Consider the following 22,041-nt stretch of genomic DNA (forward strand, 5'->3'; position numbering starts at 1 on the left):
GGGTTTTCTTTGTATATCATGATACTTCCTGAAGCTACAAATAGTTTTTTCTTGAGTCTCCCAGAGTGACTGGAGGAAAATGCATGCCCCTACCTCCACCACAAATAACCAAATAATCATGTTTTTGTAGTTTCTGGCTGTGATAAATTAAGTGATTTTGAAGATTTTAAAAGAAAACATACTTTCCAGTTTTGTGATCCTGTGGTATTTAAAATAAAGACAAAATTACAACCATTTAAAGTTGAATTCCCCTCCTCTAAGCCAAATCAAAAAATACATCTACCACCCCAGAGCTTAAAAATTATTTAGAGAGCCTCATAGCCTAACAATAAAAAAAACAACTTATCATGGTGTCAGAAAAGTAGCCCTGTTTTCAGTTTTGTGAAGATGCATATTCCAGCTGAGCTGAGAGGGTTTTTAAGTAGATTATTTAGCTTAAGAAATAGAATTTCTTCTACACATACAAAAACACATATCCATCCATTTATAACAAATATTCAGATGGAGGGAAGTATTTAAAATACATGCTTTTAAATGTATACTTTATATTATTTTTGTATTATTTATTCATTTTTGTATTAATTTTAAATACACTCTTTCATGCATCCATTTTCTGCTGAAGTGCAGACAGAATTTGTGATTATGATGCAATCTTTAAAAAAAATTAGGCGTTTGTTTTGGGAGATAACTGTAGCTCCTGTGGTATTTGCTTGTTGCATTTATTCCAATACCTACATTCGGTGTGAATATAATAAAATATGATTGTTTATATTGGATGGAGGGTCATGCATTTTTCTGCAGTCACTCAGCAGACTCAAGGAAAAATATTGCTTTGGGAAGGGCCTGTAAAAAAGAAGAAGCCATCCTCTATTAAGTAAAGAAAGCCCCTGAGAGCAAATGCTAGCTTGTGTCCAGACTTAGAGGGACAAAACTTGAGTCTTTATGTGTCCAGAACAAAATGGACAAAGCTGCGGTCTGTGGTGGAGTTCAGGAGGGCAGCTGTGGGCAGGGCCATGAGGCAGTCTGCAGAATGAAAGAAGCCGGAAGTCCTGTTTTCTTCAGCTCGAGCAGCAGCGGCACGTGATTGTCAGCACGCGGTCAGCTGATCTGCGTCACGTGAGCAGAACTGTGCGGAAAAACGAAAGATGGCAGGAGCGGGGTGCTCGAGCCGAGTGCTATTAACGGCTTTAATCGCCTTTTTATTCACCCTTTTCTCCACGGGGAGCTCCACTACTCAAGTGCCACTTCTTATGTGGTCCAATGACGGGTAATGTTTCATTTTTAACTATTTATTTATCGAGTAAAACTCACGTAAAACAGTCAACGTTGGCCGGCTGTTAGCTAAGCTATGTCATGCTAACACTAGTTGCTAACTCTGTTTTAAGCCAGCTGGTCGACCAAGATTAATAGTTTTAAGTCTATAAACACAAATATTTGACGTTTGTTCTCAACGCTGTTTGTCCGACCTGTTTGTCATGCTAATGTCATGCTAATGTCATGCTAACGTTTGTCGCTAACTCTATACTCTTGAAGACTAGCTCGTCGACCTAGCTTAAATTCTTACAAACAAAAATATTTGACGTTTGTTTTGATAAATGAAACTCACACTGCTTATTAGCTGTTTTGTTAAAGTCTTCGAGCTATATAACGGTTCTCAAATCACTGTGAAAGTCCATATCTCACTCGTCACAGTCACATGCCTTTATTGTAGCTGGCAAACATAATTTAAATCCATTAACGCAGTGAGTTAGCATCTCTGCTCATAATAATCTGTATTTGTCTCAGGCGTGTTTATCAGCATGGTCATGGCTTGTTTTGTCAAGTGTAATGCTAAAAAGATTATTTTTTAAAAATTTATTTGGATCCACATTAGCCACCACCAGGATAGCAACTCCTCTCCCTGGGGCCAAACATTTTAAACTTTATTTATACAGCACCTTTAAAAACAGAGTTTACAAAGTACTTTGACAAACAAAGCAAAGCAGAAATGGGGTATAAACGCAGCGATACAACAACGGAAAGCCAAACAGACCGAGACTTTGTGCACAAGCAAGAAGAAACTAGGGTAGAGAGAATAATATTAAAAGTAGAGGACAAAAATAATGCTAACAAGCTGCGGGATGCGTAAAGTCATTATAAAATAATACAAAGAAATAGCCCAACAACAACAGAAACAATAAAAGCAATAAAACCACGAGTAAAAAAGTTAAAAAGATAAAACATAAATTAAAAAAGGAAAATAGATTAATATAAATAAAGAAAAAAGAAAAAGACAAAATTTTCATTTCATCATAAAACAAATATATCTTTGAAATCCAAGGCAAAAAGGGACAGAAAACAAAAAGAAAACTGGCAAATTATCAAAGAAACCAAACAAAAATAAAACTACTAATGGCAATAAATACAACAGTGAAAACAAGTATTTCTCACTATATCTAAATGCTCAGTAAAACAGTTGGTGCAGCTCAAAAAGTTGTCAGTAATGCTGCAGTATAATAGAGTTGAGTTGTATATCCAAACTAAAGTTACTTATACATCTTAACACTACAGTTGAGTTTTTCACAGTTCCCTAATATATGCAGCAGACAGACATTAGACAGGGACAACAGGCTGCCTCTACAGAAGGAAAATATGAAAGTACAATACTGTATGAGGTGTTTATAGTCAGAGGAAGAGGAAATTGCAGCTAGTTTAGAGTTTCATTATGTATGACTGTAAATGTCCTGATGGCTTTTTTTTTTTGTATTTTACATTAATGTCACTCTCTATGTGATTCCAATAAGAGGATAAAGTACATCCTAACCATAAGGGATGGGAATCACCAAAAGCCCCTGATACAATATTATAACGATACTTTAGTAATAATACTGTATTATTGTGATTTAAATGTTTTGAAATATGATAAGTATTGTGATATATATATTTTGCAATGTATTACTTTTTTGACTGCAAATTATGTCCTGAAAAGGTAAGCTTTATTGACAAATGTTTTATTGAGTAAGATAAAGTTTTCAGTCTCCTTATCCCTCTAAAATCATTTTTATAGCAGTCACATGTAACTGGTGGACTGTTAAAGCAATTAATTTGGTTATTCTTGTCAGCTAACTAAAGTTTATCTTGTATTTGCAATCATAATTAACTTAAAAAATGATACATGGCATCCTTGTGTTGATACAATATTGCCACAAAAAATATGGCAATACTAAGCTGTTTCAATTTTCCCCCCCACCCCTGCTAATCATAAAAGAAACTTTTAAATGCAGATTTTTTACTCAGAACTAAAGTTTTCATGTAAACCCTTCAGTGTGACTTCACTCTGGGTTTCTGGAACTAACTCTGAATGAGAAATAAAAAACAGAAGCACAGTTTCAGTGTTACTCTGTTATGTTGACACAATTGACCTTTGATTTGGTGGCAGTGATACACCAATTGATTGATTTATTTCAGGGTTCCCTCAGATCCTTAAAAAGTCTTAAAAGGCATTGGTTTTAATAATCTAAAAATAAGGTCTGAACTAATATTGGATTTGCAGTCTTTCAAAAGTCTTAAACACATTTAGAAGTATTCCGTTAACTGATGTTTTTTTCTCTGTAAAATCTCAAAATAATTGATAACATCTTTTGTTAAATATATAAGGATAGTTGAACCAACAACACTAATATTCTCTCTGTCGGGGATGCTCATAGCAGATGATTTACTGTCTACTAGCCAGCTGTGGCTGTAACCTGAGCAACACGGGGAAATGATAATTAGATAAAAATTCGGTACTTAATCAAGATTTTGGAGCATGCCTGAAACCATGCAACACAAGATTTATGTCCTCATGCAAAAGGTTTCTCGTGATTTTTGCAAGGTACAGCGATGAAGACGGGGTTTGACAATCACCAGGCATTTACAGGGGTTACTGATAATTTATTTGGTTACTTGATATTTATTTTTTTGCTAGTTTATCTTCCTCTTTTTTCTGTAAATAATAATGTAAAAGTGTAGATGTTTGATTTTGGGTATGTTAATAAATTAATATGCAGAATACACAGGATTATATAGGTTTAAATGAATAAGGAAGCTGGTTAATTAAAGTTCAATGACTTAGAAAGAAGAGCTTGGATTAAATAATTTGCACTTGTCACTCCTTTTCAAATATGTAAACCAGATCATTATGTGTTTGAATATTTATTTTGCTTTATGTTTTTATTGTCTGTGTATTACTTATTATGTCTGTCTGCCTGTTTGTATGCTCATTCCTCTATTTTCTTTTTTATGTGTTTGAAATAAATCAAGTCAAATCAAATTCATGCATGATGGAAATCAAAGCAGTGGAATCCCACATGCAGCATTTAATGTGGCTTGCCTGAAACTGTAGGAACTTTGAGACCTTTTGTAGTATTTGTGGAAAAACAGTAGACCCTTCTCCATTAATTGCACTCTTTGGCGTGGCCCTGGCAAATGCTCCTTTCAGTGATTTTTAATATAAATATGACTGCCTTTTGCTCTCCGCGGGCCAAAAGGATTATATTATCCAAATGGAAGGACTCTGTTCCACCAGCTTGTTATGTGTTATGTTGATGTAAAGAAAATCAGATGTTGGGTAGGAGCTTGTTTCTGATGTTCAAGCTGTATTTGTTTCCTTTTTTTGTGATGTATTTGGAAAATAAAAAATACCTTAATTAAAAAAAAAATACTGTAGGAACTGTAACTGTATTTACCTTTGGCACACAGGTTAAATGTTATGAGTGAAAGTAACTTCATGTCCTGGTTTGGGGGGTGGTAAGGCAGTAGTTGATTAGAGGGCGTTGACATTCCTAAAATCTCATGACATAGATTAGTCCCAACTGGTCAGCTCTATGTAAATATTGGCCTTGCAAGGTTTAGGGTTAATTTAAAATAGTGAACATCGGGGGTCACCCTCTTGCTCACCTGGTGGTGTAGACTGATTTTTCTTTATCTCTCCTCCACATTCAGCCTACCACCACTGGCCTCTCCTGCAGCTGGTCACATCACATCCAATGAACAGCTGACTGCCTACCTCACCTCTGCTCTTGGCTCTGGACCCCACACTGTGCTGTTGTTCCTGCAGGACAAGGTCAGTCCCCGAGATATAAAAACTATATTCCTGCTCTGTGGCAAACACGGTTACAGTCACTAAACAGATTTGAGCCAAGGGTGAAAAGTCTTGAAAAGAAGGCAACACAAGTTTATAGCACATATCAGCAACAATGCATTTCAAAGTGCACTCCATAAAACATCAAAAACAGGGACACTAAATGCAAAATAAATAAAGCCATTGAATCTTTGAAACCTGGGTAAACTTCAGTTTTTCTTGTGCTGCGTTCAGACGCTTTTCAGGAGTTATAGGACCATTTGAAAACTGAGCAAATTGGATTGACTTCTTTTGAAAACATGGGCAAAAAAGGCAATGACCCACTTGGCAAAAAAGTCCCACAAATTACAAGAAATTTTACCTAAACATTTGTTTTAAAGAAGAGAGGAATATTTTAGAAAATAATTAAAACAAAAAATAGGGACAAATGTCAAGAAAGCTATATTTATAATTATTCTAATTTTTAAAATTATGTTACAGAAAAATATAAAGTATTTAACATAATTACAATTTTCAGCACATTTTTTTAGATAATTTTCTTATTTGTTTCTTGCTTATGCTCAGGTAAATTTCTTGTAACTTTTTAACCCATTGTTTTTGCTAGCTTTTGGATCATGTCTTGTTAAGTAGCTTGTTGCCTTCCTTCTATGTTTTTTAAAGAAAAAAAAATAAATTTGATCAGGTTTCAGAGGAATATTATAAACACACAAACATAACAAAAATAATATAACAGAAAATACAAGACCAGAAGTTACACTGCAGTGTGAGAGATACATAGTTATTTGGTTTAATAAAAGGCAGTGACAAATAGAAAAGTCTTCAGCCCTGATTTCAAATTCGAAGAACTGGCAATTGTAAGAGTCCTGCAGGTTTTTGTAAGTTTGTTTAAGATATAAGGTGCATAAAGCACAACACATAAGAGTTAAGACTTCGCTCTCAGCTTGTACAGATTTTCATAGATTTTACTGTTCATGAATTAGAGAGCTTGTCCTTGTAAATTGTGTAAAAGAGGGTAGTAATGAGTCACTTGTAATCGTACTGCAGTTCCATGTGACGCTGTGTAACCGTCTTCTCACTCTGGTGTGACAATGAGCTTTGGCATTACTTCCCCTTTCACAGTTCCTCTGCAGCACATAATTCAGGTCTCTGTGGTCAATGAGATTGATTGATGATTTCAGTTTTCATTGTATTAAGATGCCAATATTCTTCTGCTTCTCCGCTCATGTTGTTGAATTGTGACATTTTGTTTGTGCTCAGTTAAGCAAAGATGACTTCACAGTCTTTGGAGGAGTGTTTGGAAACAAGGAGGATAGTGCCTTTCAAAACCTGGAGGTAGGTTTTTTATATCTTTAAACATGAGTCCTAAGTGAAGATGATTTTGTCAGGCTGATGATACTGATGATTCTTTCCACTCGCTCCTTTTCAGGCTGCACTGCAGTCCTTCTCGTCAGTGACGCTCCCTGCTTTAGAGTGGTCCGGCTCCTCTGCTGTCCTGGCTCTGTTGCAAGACAAGCTTGGTGTCTCGCCGCTGCTTGTGGACGCAGACACTCTGTCAGATCTCAGCATCGACACATCTGCCAGCAATCTGCTGCTCATCAGTCTTCCTTATTGCACTGGGTAAGACTGTTGCTCTGCAGTATATGAGTCAGTGCAGTTAATGTTTCCATTTTTTTATGCCTCCTTGCCGGTGATAGCCGAGGCCGGGGCATTATGTTTTTAGGTTGTCCGCCCGTTTAGCCATTCACATGAACGTGAGAATGCAATGAGGGAATTTCTTCAGACTTAGCAAAAACATCCACTTGGAGGATGAATTTATTAGATTTTTGCGGCCAAAGGTCAGGTCACAGTGACCTCGTCTGTTTCATCCTTAGCGATATCTAAAAAACACCTTAAAGGGATTTCTTTAAATTTGGCACAAATGTTCAAGTGGACTCAACAGTGAGCTGATTAGATTTCAGTGGTCAAAGGTCAAGGTCATTGGGACCTAGCATTCGTGTCATCCTTGTGAAAGCGCTTTCTCATGAATACCCTTTGGGAATTTCTTCAAATTTGACACAGATGTTCACTTGGACTTAATGATTAGGAGATGAGATTTTGGTGTTCAAAGGTCAAGGTCACTCTCTGACCTTGCATCTATCTCATTGTCTTAAATGTGATATCTGAAGATGACCTTAAGGGGAATATCCTTAAAATTTGGCACAAATGTCCGCTTTGACTCAAGAATGAATTAATTAGCATCTGATGGTTAAAGGTCAAGGTCATGGTGACCTCATAAAACATGTTTTAGGCCATAATTCAAGGATTCATACACTCAAATTTCACACATATTTCTCATAGGATATAATTATATTTTCTAATAGGGTATAATTCTGAAATTCTGAAATTTTATGTCCAAAAGGTCAAATGTATCTGTTACATCATCAGGTTTCACAAAACCCCTTTTCTGGCCTTTAGTCAGTGTCACATCACATTTGGTCAGATACTGAATTATTGACACTAATCTTTAAACTGTGCTGATCGTATAGATCTTTTGTGCTGCTGCGGCGGGTGTAAATCATTCATGTGTTCACAGATATAGATGTAAGTTGTAACTGCAACTTGATTGGTGTGCAGAGGCATACAGCTGTGTGGCATAATTTGCAATTTTGTTGTAAATTTGGAAACTAACAGTTTTACGGTTTTCTAGCTCGGATAAGTCTTGCAAGGAAGTCCTCCATGACAACGGTAAGTTTTTAAATGTTGAAGAATTTCACTGTGGAAAGTCATCAGCGTTTTTACCACTGTTAGAGTACAATTTGATGTGTGCAATGTGTAACTCATTTTGCTTTCAACAGATGTAATTATTGGGAAAGTTCTGGATACCATGAAAGACAAAAATGTCGTATACACTGCAATATACACAGGACTCCAGCCATCAAGAGTAAGATGTTCTATCTAGCACACTGTGTACCAGAGTCATGCGATATTTATTAATTTTTGATTTCATCCTGACATCATATACTGTAAAAAGTGAAATTCGCATTAAGATATGAAGTGTTCTAATATTTATTTTAATTATCTCTGCAGGTGATTTCAGAAACATCTATGTCTAGCCACCATGCGGGGCGCTCCTTGCTCCAAGAAGTTGTGCACGACGTCAAACCGCCCATCATGTTTAATGTGTCGGGTAACCCCTGCATAATGCTTTGGGCTGAGAATCTCAACGTCAGCCTCACAAAGGACGGAGAGTGGACCGACCTTGCTACACAAACGCCTTCCTTGGCAGGATCAATGTGCAACAACAGCAACTCACTGTGAGATGTCCTGCAGTGTTTTTTAATGTTTGTTCAAGAGAACTCCTTTCAGGAGAAAGGAAATAAGACATTTTTAATGTTGTTTTCTTTTCTCACTTTAGGCTTGTCCTTACTTATGAAACAGGCTTTATTCTAAGGTAAGGAAATAAATTCCTAATAGAAAGGAATAGTCAGAAATTTTTGTTAAATTCACTCATTTGATAAATAGTTAATAAGAAGATCAATACTTTTCTTGTGTCTGTCTGTTAGATATTTTGCTGAAGCCAATCAGCTGAGCTCAGCACAGACACTGGAAACTGTTATCCTGTCTCTGTCCAAAGATGGCAAAATCCTCTTCTAAAGCTCACTAATTAAGACCTTATATTTCTCGTTTGTTTAGTGTAAATTCTTTTATCTTGACCAGAAATCGAGGGCTAAGCCATAGATTAATGAATAACAATCATGACCATTTATCATAATGATATATACGATATGCTGTCGTTCAGATACTTTTCTGTTAATCTCCAGCTTTGCCATGAGTCAGCGGCTCTTCCCTGTGTCTGCACGCAACTGGTCCACCCTGGACTCTGTGCAGCTGCAGTCTGGCAGTATGACTGCATCTTTCAGCGGGAGCCGCAGCATCTACACCCCCATAGAGTATTCCTTCCACTGCCAGTCTGTCACCAACTATGTAGATGCTCTGCTGGTGCGAAACGACACCAACCCCAACCCCAACACCACCGAGTGGAGGCTCCACTTTGCCGACTTCCAGGTATAGTGCCGTGTTTTACATCCTGCCACGCGATATTCCTGCAGCAATGCATCAATCAGGTGTCTCTTTAATTTTCCTGTTCATAGAGAGTTTTGTGCATTTTCCGATACAGATTCAGGGCTTCAGTTTGTCCAATGGAACAGATTTCTCCTATGCCAGTGACTGTGCAGGCTTCTTCACCCCGGGGATTTGGATGGGGCTCTTGACCTCACTGCTCATGCTGTTAATTTTTGTGTATGGTCTGCATATGATCATGCAGCTAAACACCATGGATCGATTCGACGACCCCAAAGGTCCATCGATATCCGTGCCTCAGACGGAGTGAAGCACACACAAACACACACACTCCTCAGTCCTCCAGTGCCTACCAGGAGAGTCCCTCCTTGTCGTGTTGCTTTTTTGTGTCTGGTCCTTTTCTGAAGATACTTTTCTGGCACATGGACCTTTTCTCTGATATTCTCGCCTGTGGTTTTCTCTCTCGAATCTTCCCACAGCTGTCTCTTGCAAGGCACATTCCATTTCATCTTTTTTTTTTTTTTTTTTTTACGAGTTGATTTTGAGTGCATGTGCTAAAAGATGTTTTTGTGCCACTGCTGGCCTGGACACATTGGCTGCTTTCTCTAAAATGATTTGCACACATTTCTCATACCAGAGAATGTTTTGCATGCCAACATGAATGTGATCGCTGGATGCTGTAGGACCATTTCAGACCTCAGTTCTTACTTTTTTAATTTCTCCAACTCGACTATAAAGACTACTGGTAATGAAAGAAGTGCCTGTATATAAAGAGTAGATTGCGGTTTGTGGCTATGTTTTGGGATTGCCTTATAAAGTAGGGAGGCCGGGGATGGTTGTGACATTTTTATTTGTATCTTAGAGCTCTTGTAAGCCAGTGCGTTCAAAATGTGACACAAAATCAGTTATATTTGTCTGCTATTAAACGGTTTAACTGTTATCTCGATAACACAAGTAGGAAATGCATGGTTTGATCTCAAACACAAGAATTGAAATGTTATAATTCACCCCGTAGTCCAACATATTTGTAACATGGCCCGGGATTAAATTAAACATTATAGAATAACAACAAGGACAAAAACTTAACCTATTTATTTATTTTATATTTAACACACTGTATCTGTAATAATGTAAACACCATATCCCTGTTTTCACAGAGAGAAAAAAAAGTTTAAAAAATAATGATAAATGAAAATAAAAAGGTAATGGTTTTGTCATAAGTTGCGATTACAAAGGTACGTTTTTGACTGGTTTGACAGGAAAACGCATCAACAACTGGTTAAATAAATTTTGGTCATTTGTTAACCATTTAGGAATCTTTTTTATTCAACACTTAAATAACTTTTTTAACATGATTGGTGTGTATGGGCGCTTGTGAGCCATGTAGCCTCAATTAAAATTTTATTTTCAGTATGTTACTACATTTTTCACTTGTCACAGCTAACCCAGAGGAGTGCAAGAGCAGCCATAAAGTAGTTTACCTTAAAGCTAACAACTGAAACATAAGCACTAACAACCTGCATGAAAGATATCTACATAGACACATATTAAACATGACTAAAAAGTCATGAAATTAACCAAAAAGCAGGCAATACTATTAGAAAAAAAATAAACTAAAAAAGTGTTTTCTCACATTAAACTTTTTTTCTTTATAATTTTTTTCTGTTTCTGCCATAAGCTGCTTATTTTAGCATGAGGAATAGCAAGTAAACTGAGCATGTGCAGAGGGAATCAGGTAGCTTGTTCTTGTTTGGAAAAATTCAAGTGTTGCAACCATCTCCGGACTCCCCTATGCTGACTTTAGCTTTAGCTCCTCAAGGGCGAATCCACCACTTTAAAACAATTTTTCTTGAGAGTATTTATTTATATTAAAACAAGTTTACCCCTTGCTTCAGGTTAATCCCCCCCCAAAATAATAATGGACTGTGCTTAATTTATCAGAGAAGGGGAGTGACTGGGATGTGACTTAATTATTTTATATGTATATCATGACCCCGAGTGTCCCTGAGTGACTTGGGAAAAATGCATGAGCTTCCCTCCACCAGAAAAAAAAAAAGCCTTTCAAACCCACTTTCAAGTTTTTGGAGTTTGGAGTACAAGGCGACCTCTATCTCAGCTGTTGGATTGTCGTCCCACCCCCCTAAAACAACACCCTAAAACAAAACAAAAAGCAAATACCACAGTTTAAAGTTGAATGTCCCTCTTCAAAGCCATATCAAACAACATAGCTTCATTCCCAGTTCTCAAAAAACTATTTCAGGTGCCTCCCCTCTCATAAATAATGAACAGTCCCTAACAGTGCCTAAGCTCTGCTTTTGTGAAACTTGATACTGTGCAATTGCCATGTCATGTACATTGTCTTTAAATGAAAATAAAGATACATAAATTGAGATTTAAGCCTTTGGAACCCGGATCAACATCACTTGTCTTGTGGTGCGTTTAGGCGTCTTTCACAAGCATTTAATCCTTTGAAACCTGAGCAAATATGTTTGATTTTTTTAGAAAGCAAAGGGACAAAATGATCAGATGAGAGTTTAGAAATACAACACCAGGAAAATTTACACAATACAGCAGTTCAATTGTCAGAAGCAAGTAAAAAAAAAAAGGCTAAAAATTGGCAAAATATTAAATACGCATTAGATGAAATAAAAATAAAGTAATGTAAAAATCAGTTTACATGTATGTAAACTCATGTATTGAGGCTGTGTCCTCGCCGCAGCGGCTGTGGGTTCGAGTCCGGCCTTAGCCCTTTGCTGCATGTCATCCCCTCTCTCTGTCCCCTTTCAAGCTTAAGCTGTCCTATGGAATAAAGGCATAAAAGCCCAAAAAAGCAGTTTACACTATGTACACCTTTCACCTCACCTTTCACCTTTACACATTGAGCAACTTGGCAAGAATTGTCCCACAAATTTGAGACATAGAAAAAGATTAAAAAAAAAAAAAAATACCTGGAAATGAATGTTAAAAAGATAAAGAGAGAATTATAGGGCAAAAATATGTAGAAAAAAATCAAGAAAACGTAATTCATAATTATTGTAGCTTTTCATTTAAATTTGTTAATAAATCAGACTGTAGGGCACTTTTCATACGAGCAAAACTGTAACATAAAGTGCTTTACACAATAAAACACACGCACATGAGTACACAGGCAGTTAAAACAGGAGTTCTCATTAAAACCAGGAGTTGAGGAAATGCAATAATAAGTGAGGAAACAACAGATGCAGGATAAAACCTATGAATAAAAATAAATAAATGTATCACTGATAATAAGTGAAATAAATACTATACTTTTAATACTAGATAAAAGGTAACACATTTTAATAGATGAAAAATGTTAAAAATAAAAAATACATAGTAATAAAAAAGTATGGTAAAACAAAGTAAAATTTAAAGTCAAGACAAAACAACACCACATCGTGGCAGCTCGACACGGCAGGTAACTGTACCAGTGTAACTTTGCTTTTTCCTTCAGTTTCCGTTACTTTTTGCGCCCACAAGTCGTTTTCAAGATGTCAGCGGCTCCTGTACAGAGAGTATGCTTCAGCTGTTCTCAGGAGAGGAGGCTCCTCCCCCCCCCATCCTCCGCCAGACTGGCTGGGAGTCACAGTACCCCGACAGACCGTGCTGCACGTCGGCACCAGCAGCTATGACAACCACAAGGTGCATCTCTTAAATATTTGCCACATTTATCTTATTTTGCAGAATAATTTGTCCACTTCACATCTTTTGATGCGGAAATCAGTGTGTTGCGAATGGGTCACTTTCATGAAAAAGGGCAATTTTATATTTCTTTATATTATTTTATTCACTTTTCTAAATATATTTTCTGGTTTAAAAAGGAAATGAAATGACAAAAAGAGGAGTATAGATGTAATGGTGCTTTAAACCAATTTGAATCGTATCAAAAGTGTATTACCATAGCTTTTTCGTATCAACGGCAAAAAATGTCAATGTTGTGGTTATATGCAATACTCTGAAAATTTTAAAGTAATCAATTTGTTTCAAAGCATAATTTTTAGGTTGTTTTACAATGATGAGTGTAAACATGATACAACTATAAGAGGTCTAACTCTGTCTTTTTCCTTCACAGTTTGGCACCATAGTCCATGCCTAGCATAGGAAACCAGAGAGTAAGAAAGGATATGGAATATCTGCGAGGACTGCAGTGCATTTTCCGCCCTGCAACAAGGTAAACACATTCTCCACTAATGATGGAAATAATAATATCGCATATCTAAAAGACAACCCAAAATGACATAGTATAGTATGTTGAAAACTGTCAGAATATGAACTACTGAAAAAACAGAAGAAAATGACTTAGTATAGTATGTTAAAAAAAACTTAAAAACATTACCTGTTAAAAAAATAGCTGAAGATAAAATAGTATAGCATGTTAAGACACCTCATAGTATAGCAGGTTAAAAAAAACATGCAACAACACACAAAATAAAATGTGGAGACATGCGTAGTACAACTTGTCGAAAAATGGCGAAAAACATTTTAGTATAGCATGTTGACAAAATAACCACAAATGACATAATATAGCATGGCGAAAAATGTCAAAATATGACATGTCCCAAAAACAGCTGAAAACATCTCAAAACCTAATAAATAGTGTGACATTGCATGTCGCAAAAATGGCCCAAAACACCACAATAAGACATGTCGAAGAAATTACCAAACAAGCAATACTATAGTATGGCATAAAATGTCAAAACATGAAATGTTCCAAAAAAGCTTAAAACTGCATTACGTAGTGTGCCGAGACACGCCATATTATAGCATGTTGCAAAAATAACCAAAAACACCATAATAATGCAGGTCCAAAAAATGACACAAAAGGCATGACTAGATGGCTAAAAATGTCAAAATATGACCTGTTCGAAAAACAGCTGAAAAGACCTTAAACAGCATAAAAGAGCGTGCCAAGATGCGCCAAAGCATAGAATATTTCAAAACCATCCAAAAACACGATAAAAGTGCATGTTAAAAAAAATGACTAAGAAGGCAAGGCTATAGTATGGCAAAAATGTCGAAATATGACATGTCCCAAAGACAGCTGAAAATATCTCATATCAACATAAAATAGCGTGCAAAGATGCGCCATAGCATAGAATTTTGCAAAAACAGTGAAAAACACCATAATACTGTTTGTTGAAAAAATGACCGAAAAGGCAAGGCTATACTATGGCAAAAATGTCAAAATATGACATGTCCAAAAGACAGCTGAAAATATCTCAAAACAATATGAAATAGCATGCAAATATGCACCTTTGCATAGAATTTTGCAACAATGGTCAAAAACATCATAATAATGCATGTTGAAAAAAATGACCGAAAAGGCAAGGCTATAGGGTTGCAAAAATGTCAAAATATGACATGTACCAGAAACGGCTGAAAACCTTTTAAAACAACATAAAATAGCAGGCAAATATGCGCCATAGCATAGATCTTTGTAATAATTGTCAAAAACACCATAATAATGCATGTCGAAAAAATGACTGAAAAGGCAAGGCTATAGTATGGCAAAAATGTCAAAATATGACATGTCCCAAAAATAGCTGAAATCACCTCAAAACAACATAAAATAGCGTGCCAAAACGCACCGTAGCATGGAATTTTGCAAAAATTGCCAAAAACACCACAATAATGCATGTTGAAAAAATGACCGAAAAGGCAAGGCTATAGTATGGCGAAAACTTCAAAATATGATATGTCTAAAAAACAGCTGAAAACACTTCAAAACAGCATAAAATAGCGTGCCAAAACGCACCATAGCATAGAATTTTTTCAAAAATTGCCAAAAACACCACAATAGTGCATGTCAAAAAAATGACCGAAAAGGCAAGGCTATAGTATGGCAAAAACTTCAAAATATGACATGTCCCAAAACAGCTGAAAACACTTCAAAACAGCATAAAATAGCGTGCCAAAACACGCCATAACATAGGATTTTGCAAAAATTGCCAAAAACACCGTAATAATGCATGTTGAAAAAATGACCGAAAAGGCAAGGCTATAGTATGGCGAAAACTTCAAAATATGACATGTCCCAAAAACAGCTGAAAACACTTCAAAACAGCATAAAATAACGTGGCATAACGCACCATAGCATAGAATTTTTTCAAAAATTGCCCAAAACACCACAATACTGCATGTCAAAAAAATGACCGAAAAGGCAAGGCTATAGTATGGCAAAAACTTCAAAATATGACATGTCCCAAAAATAGCTGAAAACTCCTCAAAACAGCATAAAATAGCGTGCCAAAACATGCCATCGCATAGGATTTTGCAAAAACGGCCAAAAACACCATAATAATGCATGTTGAAAAAATGACAGAAAAGGCAAGGCTATAGTATGGCAAAAATGTCAAAATATGACATGTCACAAAAATAGCTGAAAACACTTCAAAACAACATAAAATAGCGTGCCAAAACATGCCATAGCATAGGATTTTGCAAAAACGGCCAAAGACATCATAATAATGCATGTCAAAAAAATGACTGAAAAGGCAAGGCTATAGTATGGCAAAAACTTCAAAATATGACATGTACCAGAAACGGCTGAAAACACTTCAAAACAGCATAAAATAGTGTGCCAAAACGCATCATAGAATAGAATTTTGCAACAATGGTCAAAAACACCATAATACTGCATGTCAAAAAAATAACCGAAAAGGCAAGGTTATAGTATGGCAAAAATGTCAAAATATGACATGTCCCAGAAACAGCTGAAAACACTTCAAAACAGCATAAAATAGCATGCCAAAACACGTGATAGTGGAGATCTTTGTAACAATTGTCAAAAACACAAAAATAGTGCATGTCAAAAAAATGACCGAAAAGGCAAGGCTATAGTATGGCAAAAATGTCAAAATATGACATGTCCCAAAATGAGCTGAAAACACTTCAGAACAGCATAAAATAGCGTGCCAAAACACGCCATAGCATAGGATTTTGCAAAAATTGCCAAAAACACCATAATAATGCATGTTGAAAAAATTGACCGAAAAGGCAAGGCTATAGTATGGCGAAAACTTGAAAATAAGACATGTCTCAAAAACAGCTGAAAACACCTCAACACAGCATGAAATACTTTGCCAAAACACGCCATAGCATGAAATTTTGCAACAACGGTCAAAAACACCATAATAATGCATGTTGAAAAAATTGACCGAAAAGGCAAGGCTATAGTATGGCAAAAATGTCAAAATATGACATGTCCCAGAAACAGCTGAAAACACTTCAAAACAGCATAAAATAGCATGCCAAAACACGTGATAGCGTAGATCTTTGTAACAATTGTCAAAAACACCATAATAATGCATGTATGTCAAAAAATGACCGAAAAGGCAAGGCTATAGTATGGCAAAAATGTCAAAATATGACATGTCCCAAAATGAGCTGAAAACACTTCAGAACAGCATAAAATAGCGTGCCAAAACACGCCATAGCATAGGATTTTGCAAAAATTGCCAAAAACACCATAATAATGCATGTCGAAAAAATGACCGAAAAGGCAAGGCTATAGTATGGCAAAAATGTCAAAATATGACATGTCCCAAAAACAGCTGAAAACACCTCAAAACAACATAAAATAGCGTGCCAAGACACGCCATAGCATAGAATTTTGCAAAAACGGCCAAAAACACCAAAATAATGCATGTTGAAAAAATGACCGAAAAGGCAAGGCTATAGTATGGCAAAAACTTCAAAATATGACATGTCCCAAAAACAGCTGAAAACACTTCAAAACAGCATAAAATAGCGTGCCAAAACACGTCATAGCATAGATCTTTGTAACAATTGTCAAAAACACCATAATAATGCATGTTGAAAAAATGACCGAAAAGGCAAGGCTATAGTATGGCAAAAATGTCAAAATATGACATGTCCCAAAAACAGCTGAAAACCCCTCAAAACAACATAAAATAGCGTGGCAAAACGCGCCATAGCATACAATTTTGCAAAAACGGCCAAAAACACCAAAATAATGCATGCTGAAAAAATTACCGAAAAGGCAAGGCTATAGTATGGCAAAAATGTCAAAATATGACATGTCCCAAAAACAGCTGAAAACACCTCAAAACAACATAAAATAGCGTGGCAAAACACGCCATAGCATAGAATTTTGCAAAAACGGCCAAAAACACCAAAATAATGCATGTTGAAAAAATGACCGAAAAGGCAAGGCTATAGTATGGCAAAAATGTCAAAATATGACATGTCCCAAAAACAGCTGAAAACACCTCAAAACAACATAAAATAACGTGCCAAAACGCATCATAGCATAGAATTTTGCAAAAACGGCCAAAAACACCACAATAATGCATGTTGAAAAAATGACTGAAAAGGCAAGGCTATAGTATGGCAAAAACGTCAAAATATGACATGTACCAGAAACGGCTGAAAACGTTTTAAAACAACATAAAATAGCGTGCAAAGATGCGCCATAGCATAGATCTTTGTAATAATTGTCAAAAACACCATAATAATGCATGTTGAAAAAATGACCGAAAAGGCAAGGCTATAGTATGGCGAAAACTTCAAAATATGACATGTCCCAAAAACAGCTGAAAACACTTCAAAACAGCATAAAATAGCGTGGCAAAACGCACCATATCATAGAATTTTTTCAAAAATTGCCAAAAACATCACAATACTGCATGTCAAAAAAATGACCGAAAAGGCAAGGCTATAGTATGGCAAAAATGTCAAAATATGACATGTCCCAAAAACAGCTGAAAACACCTCAAAACAACATAAAATAGCGTGGCAAAACACGCCATAGCATAGATCGTTGCAAAAACGGCCAAAAACACCAAAATAATGCATGTTGAAAAAATGACCGAAAAGGCAAGGCTATAGTATGGCAAAAATGTCAAAAAATGACATGTCCCAGAAACAGCTGAAAACACCTCAAAACAGCATAAAGTACTTTGCCAAAACACGCCATAGCATAGAATTTTGCAACAATGGTCAAAAACACCATAATACTGCATGTCGAAAAAATGACCGAAAAGCAAGGCTATAGTATGGCAAAAATGTCAAAATATGACATGTCCCAAAAACAGCTGAACACACCTCAAAACAACATAAAATAGCGTGTCAAAACATGCCATAGCATAGGATTTTGCAAAAACGGCCAAAACCACCATAATAATGCATGTTGAAAAAATAACCGAAAAAGAAAGGCTATAGTATGGCAAAAATGTCAAAATATGACATGTCCCAAAAACAGCTGAAAACACCTCAAAACAGCATAAAATAGCGTGCCAAAACACGTCATAGCATAGATTGTTGTAACAATTGTCAAAAACACCATAATGATGCATGTCGAAAAAATGACCGAAAAGGCAAAGCTATAGTATGGCAAAAATGTCAAAATATGACATGTCCCAAAAACAGCTGAAAACCCCTCAAAACAACATAAAATAGCGTGGCAAAACGCGCCATAGCATACAATTTTGCAAAAACGGCCAAAAACACCAAAATAATGCATGCTGAAAAAAAGGCCGAAAAGGCAAGGCTATACTATGGCAAAAATGTCAAAATATGACATGTCCCAAAAACAGCTGAAAACACCTCAAAACAACATAAAATAGCGTGGCAAAACACGCCATAGCATAGAATTTTGCAAAAACGGCCAAAAACACCAAAATAATGCATGTTGAAAAAATGACCGAAAAGGCAAGGCTATAGTATGGCAAAAATGTCAAAATATGACATGTCCCAAAAACAGCTGAAAACACCTCAAAACAGCATAAAATAGCGTGGGAAAGCGCGCCATTGCATAGAATTTTGCAAAAACGGTCAAAAACACCATAATAATGCATGTTGAAAAAATGACCGAAAAGGCAAGGCTATACTATGGCAAAAATGTCAAAATATGACATGTCACAAAAACTGCTGAAAACACCTCAAAACAGAATAAAATAGCGTGGGAAAGCGCGCCATTGCATAGAATTTTGCAAAAATGGTCAAAAACACCATAATAATGCATGTTGAAAAAATGACCGAAAAGGCAAGGCTATAGTATGGCAAAAATGTCAAAATATGACATGTCACAAAAACTGCTGAAAACACCTCAAAACAGAATAAAATAGCGTGGGAAAGCGCACCATTGCATAGAATTTTGCAAAAATGGTCAAAAACACCATAATAATGCATGTTGAAAAAATGACCGAAAAGGCAAGGCTATACTATGGCAAAAATGTCAAAATATGACATGTCACAAAAACTGCTGAAAACACCTCAAAACAGAATAAAATAGCGTGGGAAAGCGCGCCATTGCATAGAATTTTGCAAAAATGGTAAAAAACACCATAATAATGCATGTTGAAAAAATGACAGAAAAGGCAAGGCTATAGTATGGCGAAAACTTCAAAATATGATATGTCTAAAAAACAGCTGAAAACACTTCAAAACAGCATAAAGTACTTTGCCAAAACACGCCATAGCATAGAATTTTGCAACAATGGTCAAAAACACCATAATACTGCATGTCGAAAAAATGACCGAAAAGCAAGGCTATAGTATGGCAAAAATGTCAAAATATGACATGTCCCAAAAATAGCTGAAAACTCCTCAAAACAACATAAAATAGCGTGCCAAAACATGCCATAGCATAGGATTTTGCAAAAACAGCCAATACCACCATAATAATGCATGTTGAAAAAAATAACCGAAAAGGCAAGGCTATAGTATGGCAAAAATGTCAAAATATGACATGTCACAAAAACAGCTGAAAGCTCCTCAAAACAACATAAAATAGCGTGTCAAAACATGCCATAGCATAGGATTTTGCAAAAACGGCCAAAAACACTATAATAATGCATGTCAAAAAAATGACCGAAAAGGCAAGGCTATAGTATGGCAAAAATGTCAAAATATGACATGTACCAGAAACGGCTGAAAACCTTTTAAAACAACATAAAATAGCGTGGCAAAATGCACCATAGCATAGATTTTTTTCAAAAATGGCCAAAAACACCAAAATACTGCATGTCAAAAAATGACCGAAAAGGCAAGGCTATAGTATGGCAAAAATGTCAAAATATGACATGTCCCAAAAACAGCTGAAAACACCTCAAAACAACATAAAATAGCGTGCCAAAACACGCCATAGCATAGAATTTTGCAAAAACGGCCAAAAACACCAAAATAATGCATGTTGAAAAAATGACCGAAAAGGCAAGGCTACAGTATGGCAAAAACTTCAAAATATGACATGTCCCAAAAACAGCTGAAAACACATCAAAACAGCATAAAATAGCGTGCCAAAACACGTCATAGCATAGATCTTTGTAACAATTGTCAAAAACACCATAATAATGCATGTTGAAAAAATGACCGAAAAGGCAAGGCTATAGTATGGCAAAAATGTCAAAATATGACATGTCCCAAAAACAGCTGAAAACACCTCAAAACAACATAAAATAGTGTGGCAAAACGCGCCATAGCATACAATTTTACAAAAACGGCCAAAAACACCAAAATAATGCCTGCTGAAAAAATGACCGAAAAGGCAAGGCTATAGTATGGCAAAAACTTCAAAATATGACATGTCTCAAAAACAGCTGAAAACACCTCAAAACAGCATAAAGTACTTTGCCAAAACACGCCATAGCATAGAATTTTGCAACAATGGTCAAAAACACCATAATACTGCATGTCGAAAAAATGACCGAAAAGCAAGGCTATAGTATGGCAAAAATGTCAAAATATGACATGTCCCAAAAATAGCTGAAAACTCCTCAAAACAACATAAAATAGCGTGCCAAAACATGCCATAGCATAGGATTTTGCAAAAACAGCCAATACCACCATAATAATGCATGTTGAAAAAAATAACCGAAAAGGCAAGGCTATAGTATGGCAAAAATGTCAAAATATGACATGTCACAAAAACAGCTGAAAGCTCCTCAAAACAACATAAAATAGCGTGTCAAAACATGCCATAGCATAGGATTTTGCAAAAACGGCAAAAAACACTATAATAATGCATGTCAAAAAAATGACCGAAAAGGCAAGGCTATAGTATGGCAAAAATGTCAAAATATGACATGTACCAGAAACGGCTGAAAACCTTTTAAAACAACATAAAATAGCGTGGCAAAATGCACCATAGCATAGATTTTTTTCAAAAATGGCCAAAAACACCAAAATACTGCATGTCAAAAAAATGACCGAAAAGGCAAGGCTATAGTATGGCAAAAATGTCAAAATATGACATGTCCCAAAAACAGCTGAAAACACCTCAAAACAACATAAAATAGCGTGCCAAGACACGCCATAGCATAGAATTTTGCAAAAACGGCCAAAAACACCAAAATAATGCATGTTGAAAAAATGACCGAAAAGGCAAGGCTATAGTATGGCAAAAACTTCAAAATATGACATGTCCCAAAAACAGCTGAAAGCACATCAAAACAGCATAAAATAGCGTTCCAAAACACATCATAGCATAGATCTTTGTAACAATTGTCAAAAACACCATAATAATGCATGTTGAAAAAATGACCGAAAAGGCAAGGCTATAGTATGGCAAAAATGTCAAAATATGACATGTCCCAAAAACAGCTGAAAGCTCCTCAAAACAACATAAAATAGCGTGTCAAAAACAGCCATAGCATAGAATTTTGCAAAACGGCCAAAACACCAAAATAATGCATGCTGAAAAAATTACCGAAAAGGCAAGGCTATACTATGGCAAAAATGTCAAAATATGACATGTCCCAAAAACAGCTGAAAACACCTCAAAACAGCATAAAATAGCGTGGCAAAACACGCCATAGCATAGAATTTTGCAAAAACGGCCAAAAACACCAAAATAATGCATGCTGAAAAAATGACCGAAAAGGCAAGGCTATACTATGGCA

General features: G+C 36.0%; 2 protein-coding genes across 2 annotated transcripts; both read left to right on the forward strand.

Moving 5' to 3' along the window:
* Window positions 1-1,076: 1,076 nt before the first annotated feature.
* On the forward strand, window positions 1,077-11,550 carry LOC121946672 (V-type proton ATPase subunit S1). Its single transcript, XM_042491350.2, has 10 exons — window positions 1,077-1,267; window positions 4,963-5,083; window positions 6,359-6,433; window positions 6,528-6,718; window positions 7,788-7,825; window positions 7,936-8,021; window positions 8,168-8,394; window positions 8,496-8,531; window positions 8,902-9,145; window positions 9,258-11,550. Exons 1-10 carry the CDS (start codon window positions 1,146-1,148, stop codon window positions 9,468-9,470), a joined length of 1,353 nt encoding a protein of 450 aa, XP_042347284.2. The 5' UTR covers window positions 1,077-1,145; the 3' UTR covers window positions 9,471-11,550.
* Window positions 11,551-11,692: 142 nt separating this feature from the next.
* LOC148188660 (ciliary microtubule-associated protein 3-like) lies at window positions 11,693-13,849 on the forward strand. Its single transcript, XM_088081764.1, is given in 3 exon segments — window positions 11,693-12,729; window positions 12,731-12,820; window positions 13,251-13,849. Coding segments are annotated over 3 exon segments (315 nt in total). The 5' UTR covers window positions 11,693-12,669; the 3' UTR covers window positions 13,416-13,849.
* The last annotated feature ends 8,192 nt before the right edge of the window (window positions 13,850-22,041 follow it).

Source organism: Plectropomus leopardus, chromosome 9 (genome assembly GCF_026936395.1).
Source record: "Plectropomus leopardus strain MGB_pleo_1.0 chromosome 9, ASM2693639v1, whole genome shotgun sequence".
Taxonomy (NCBI): Eukaryota; Metazoa; Chordata; class Actinopteri; order Perciformes; family Serranidae; genus Plectropomus; species Plectropomus leopardus.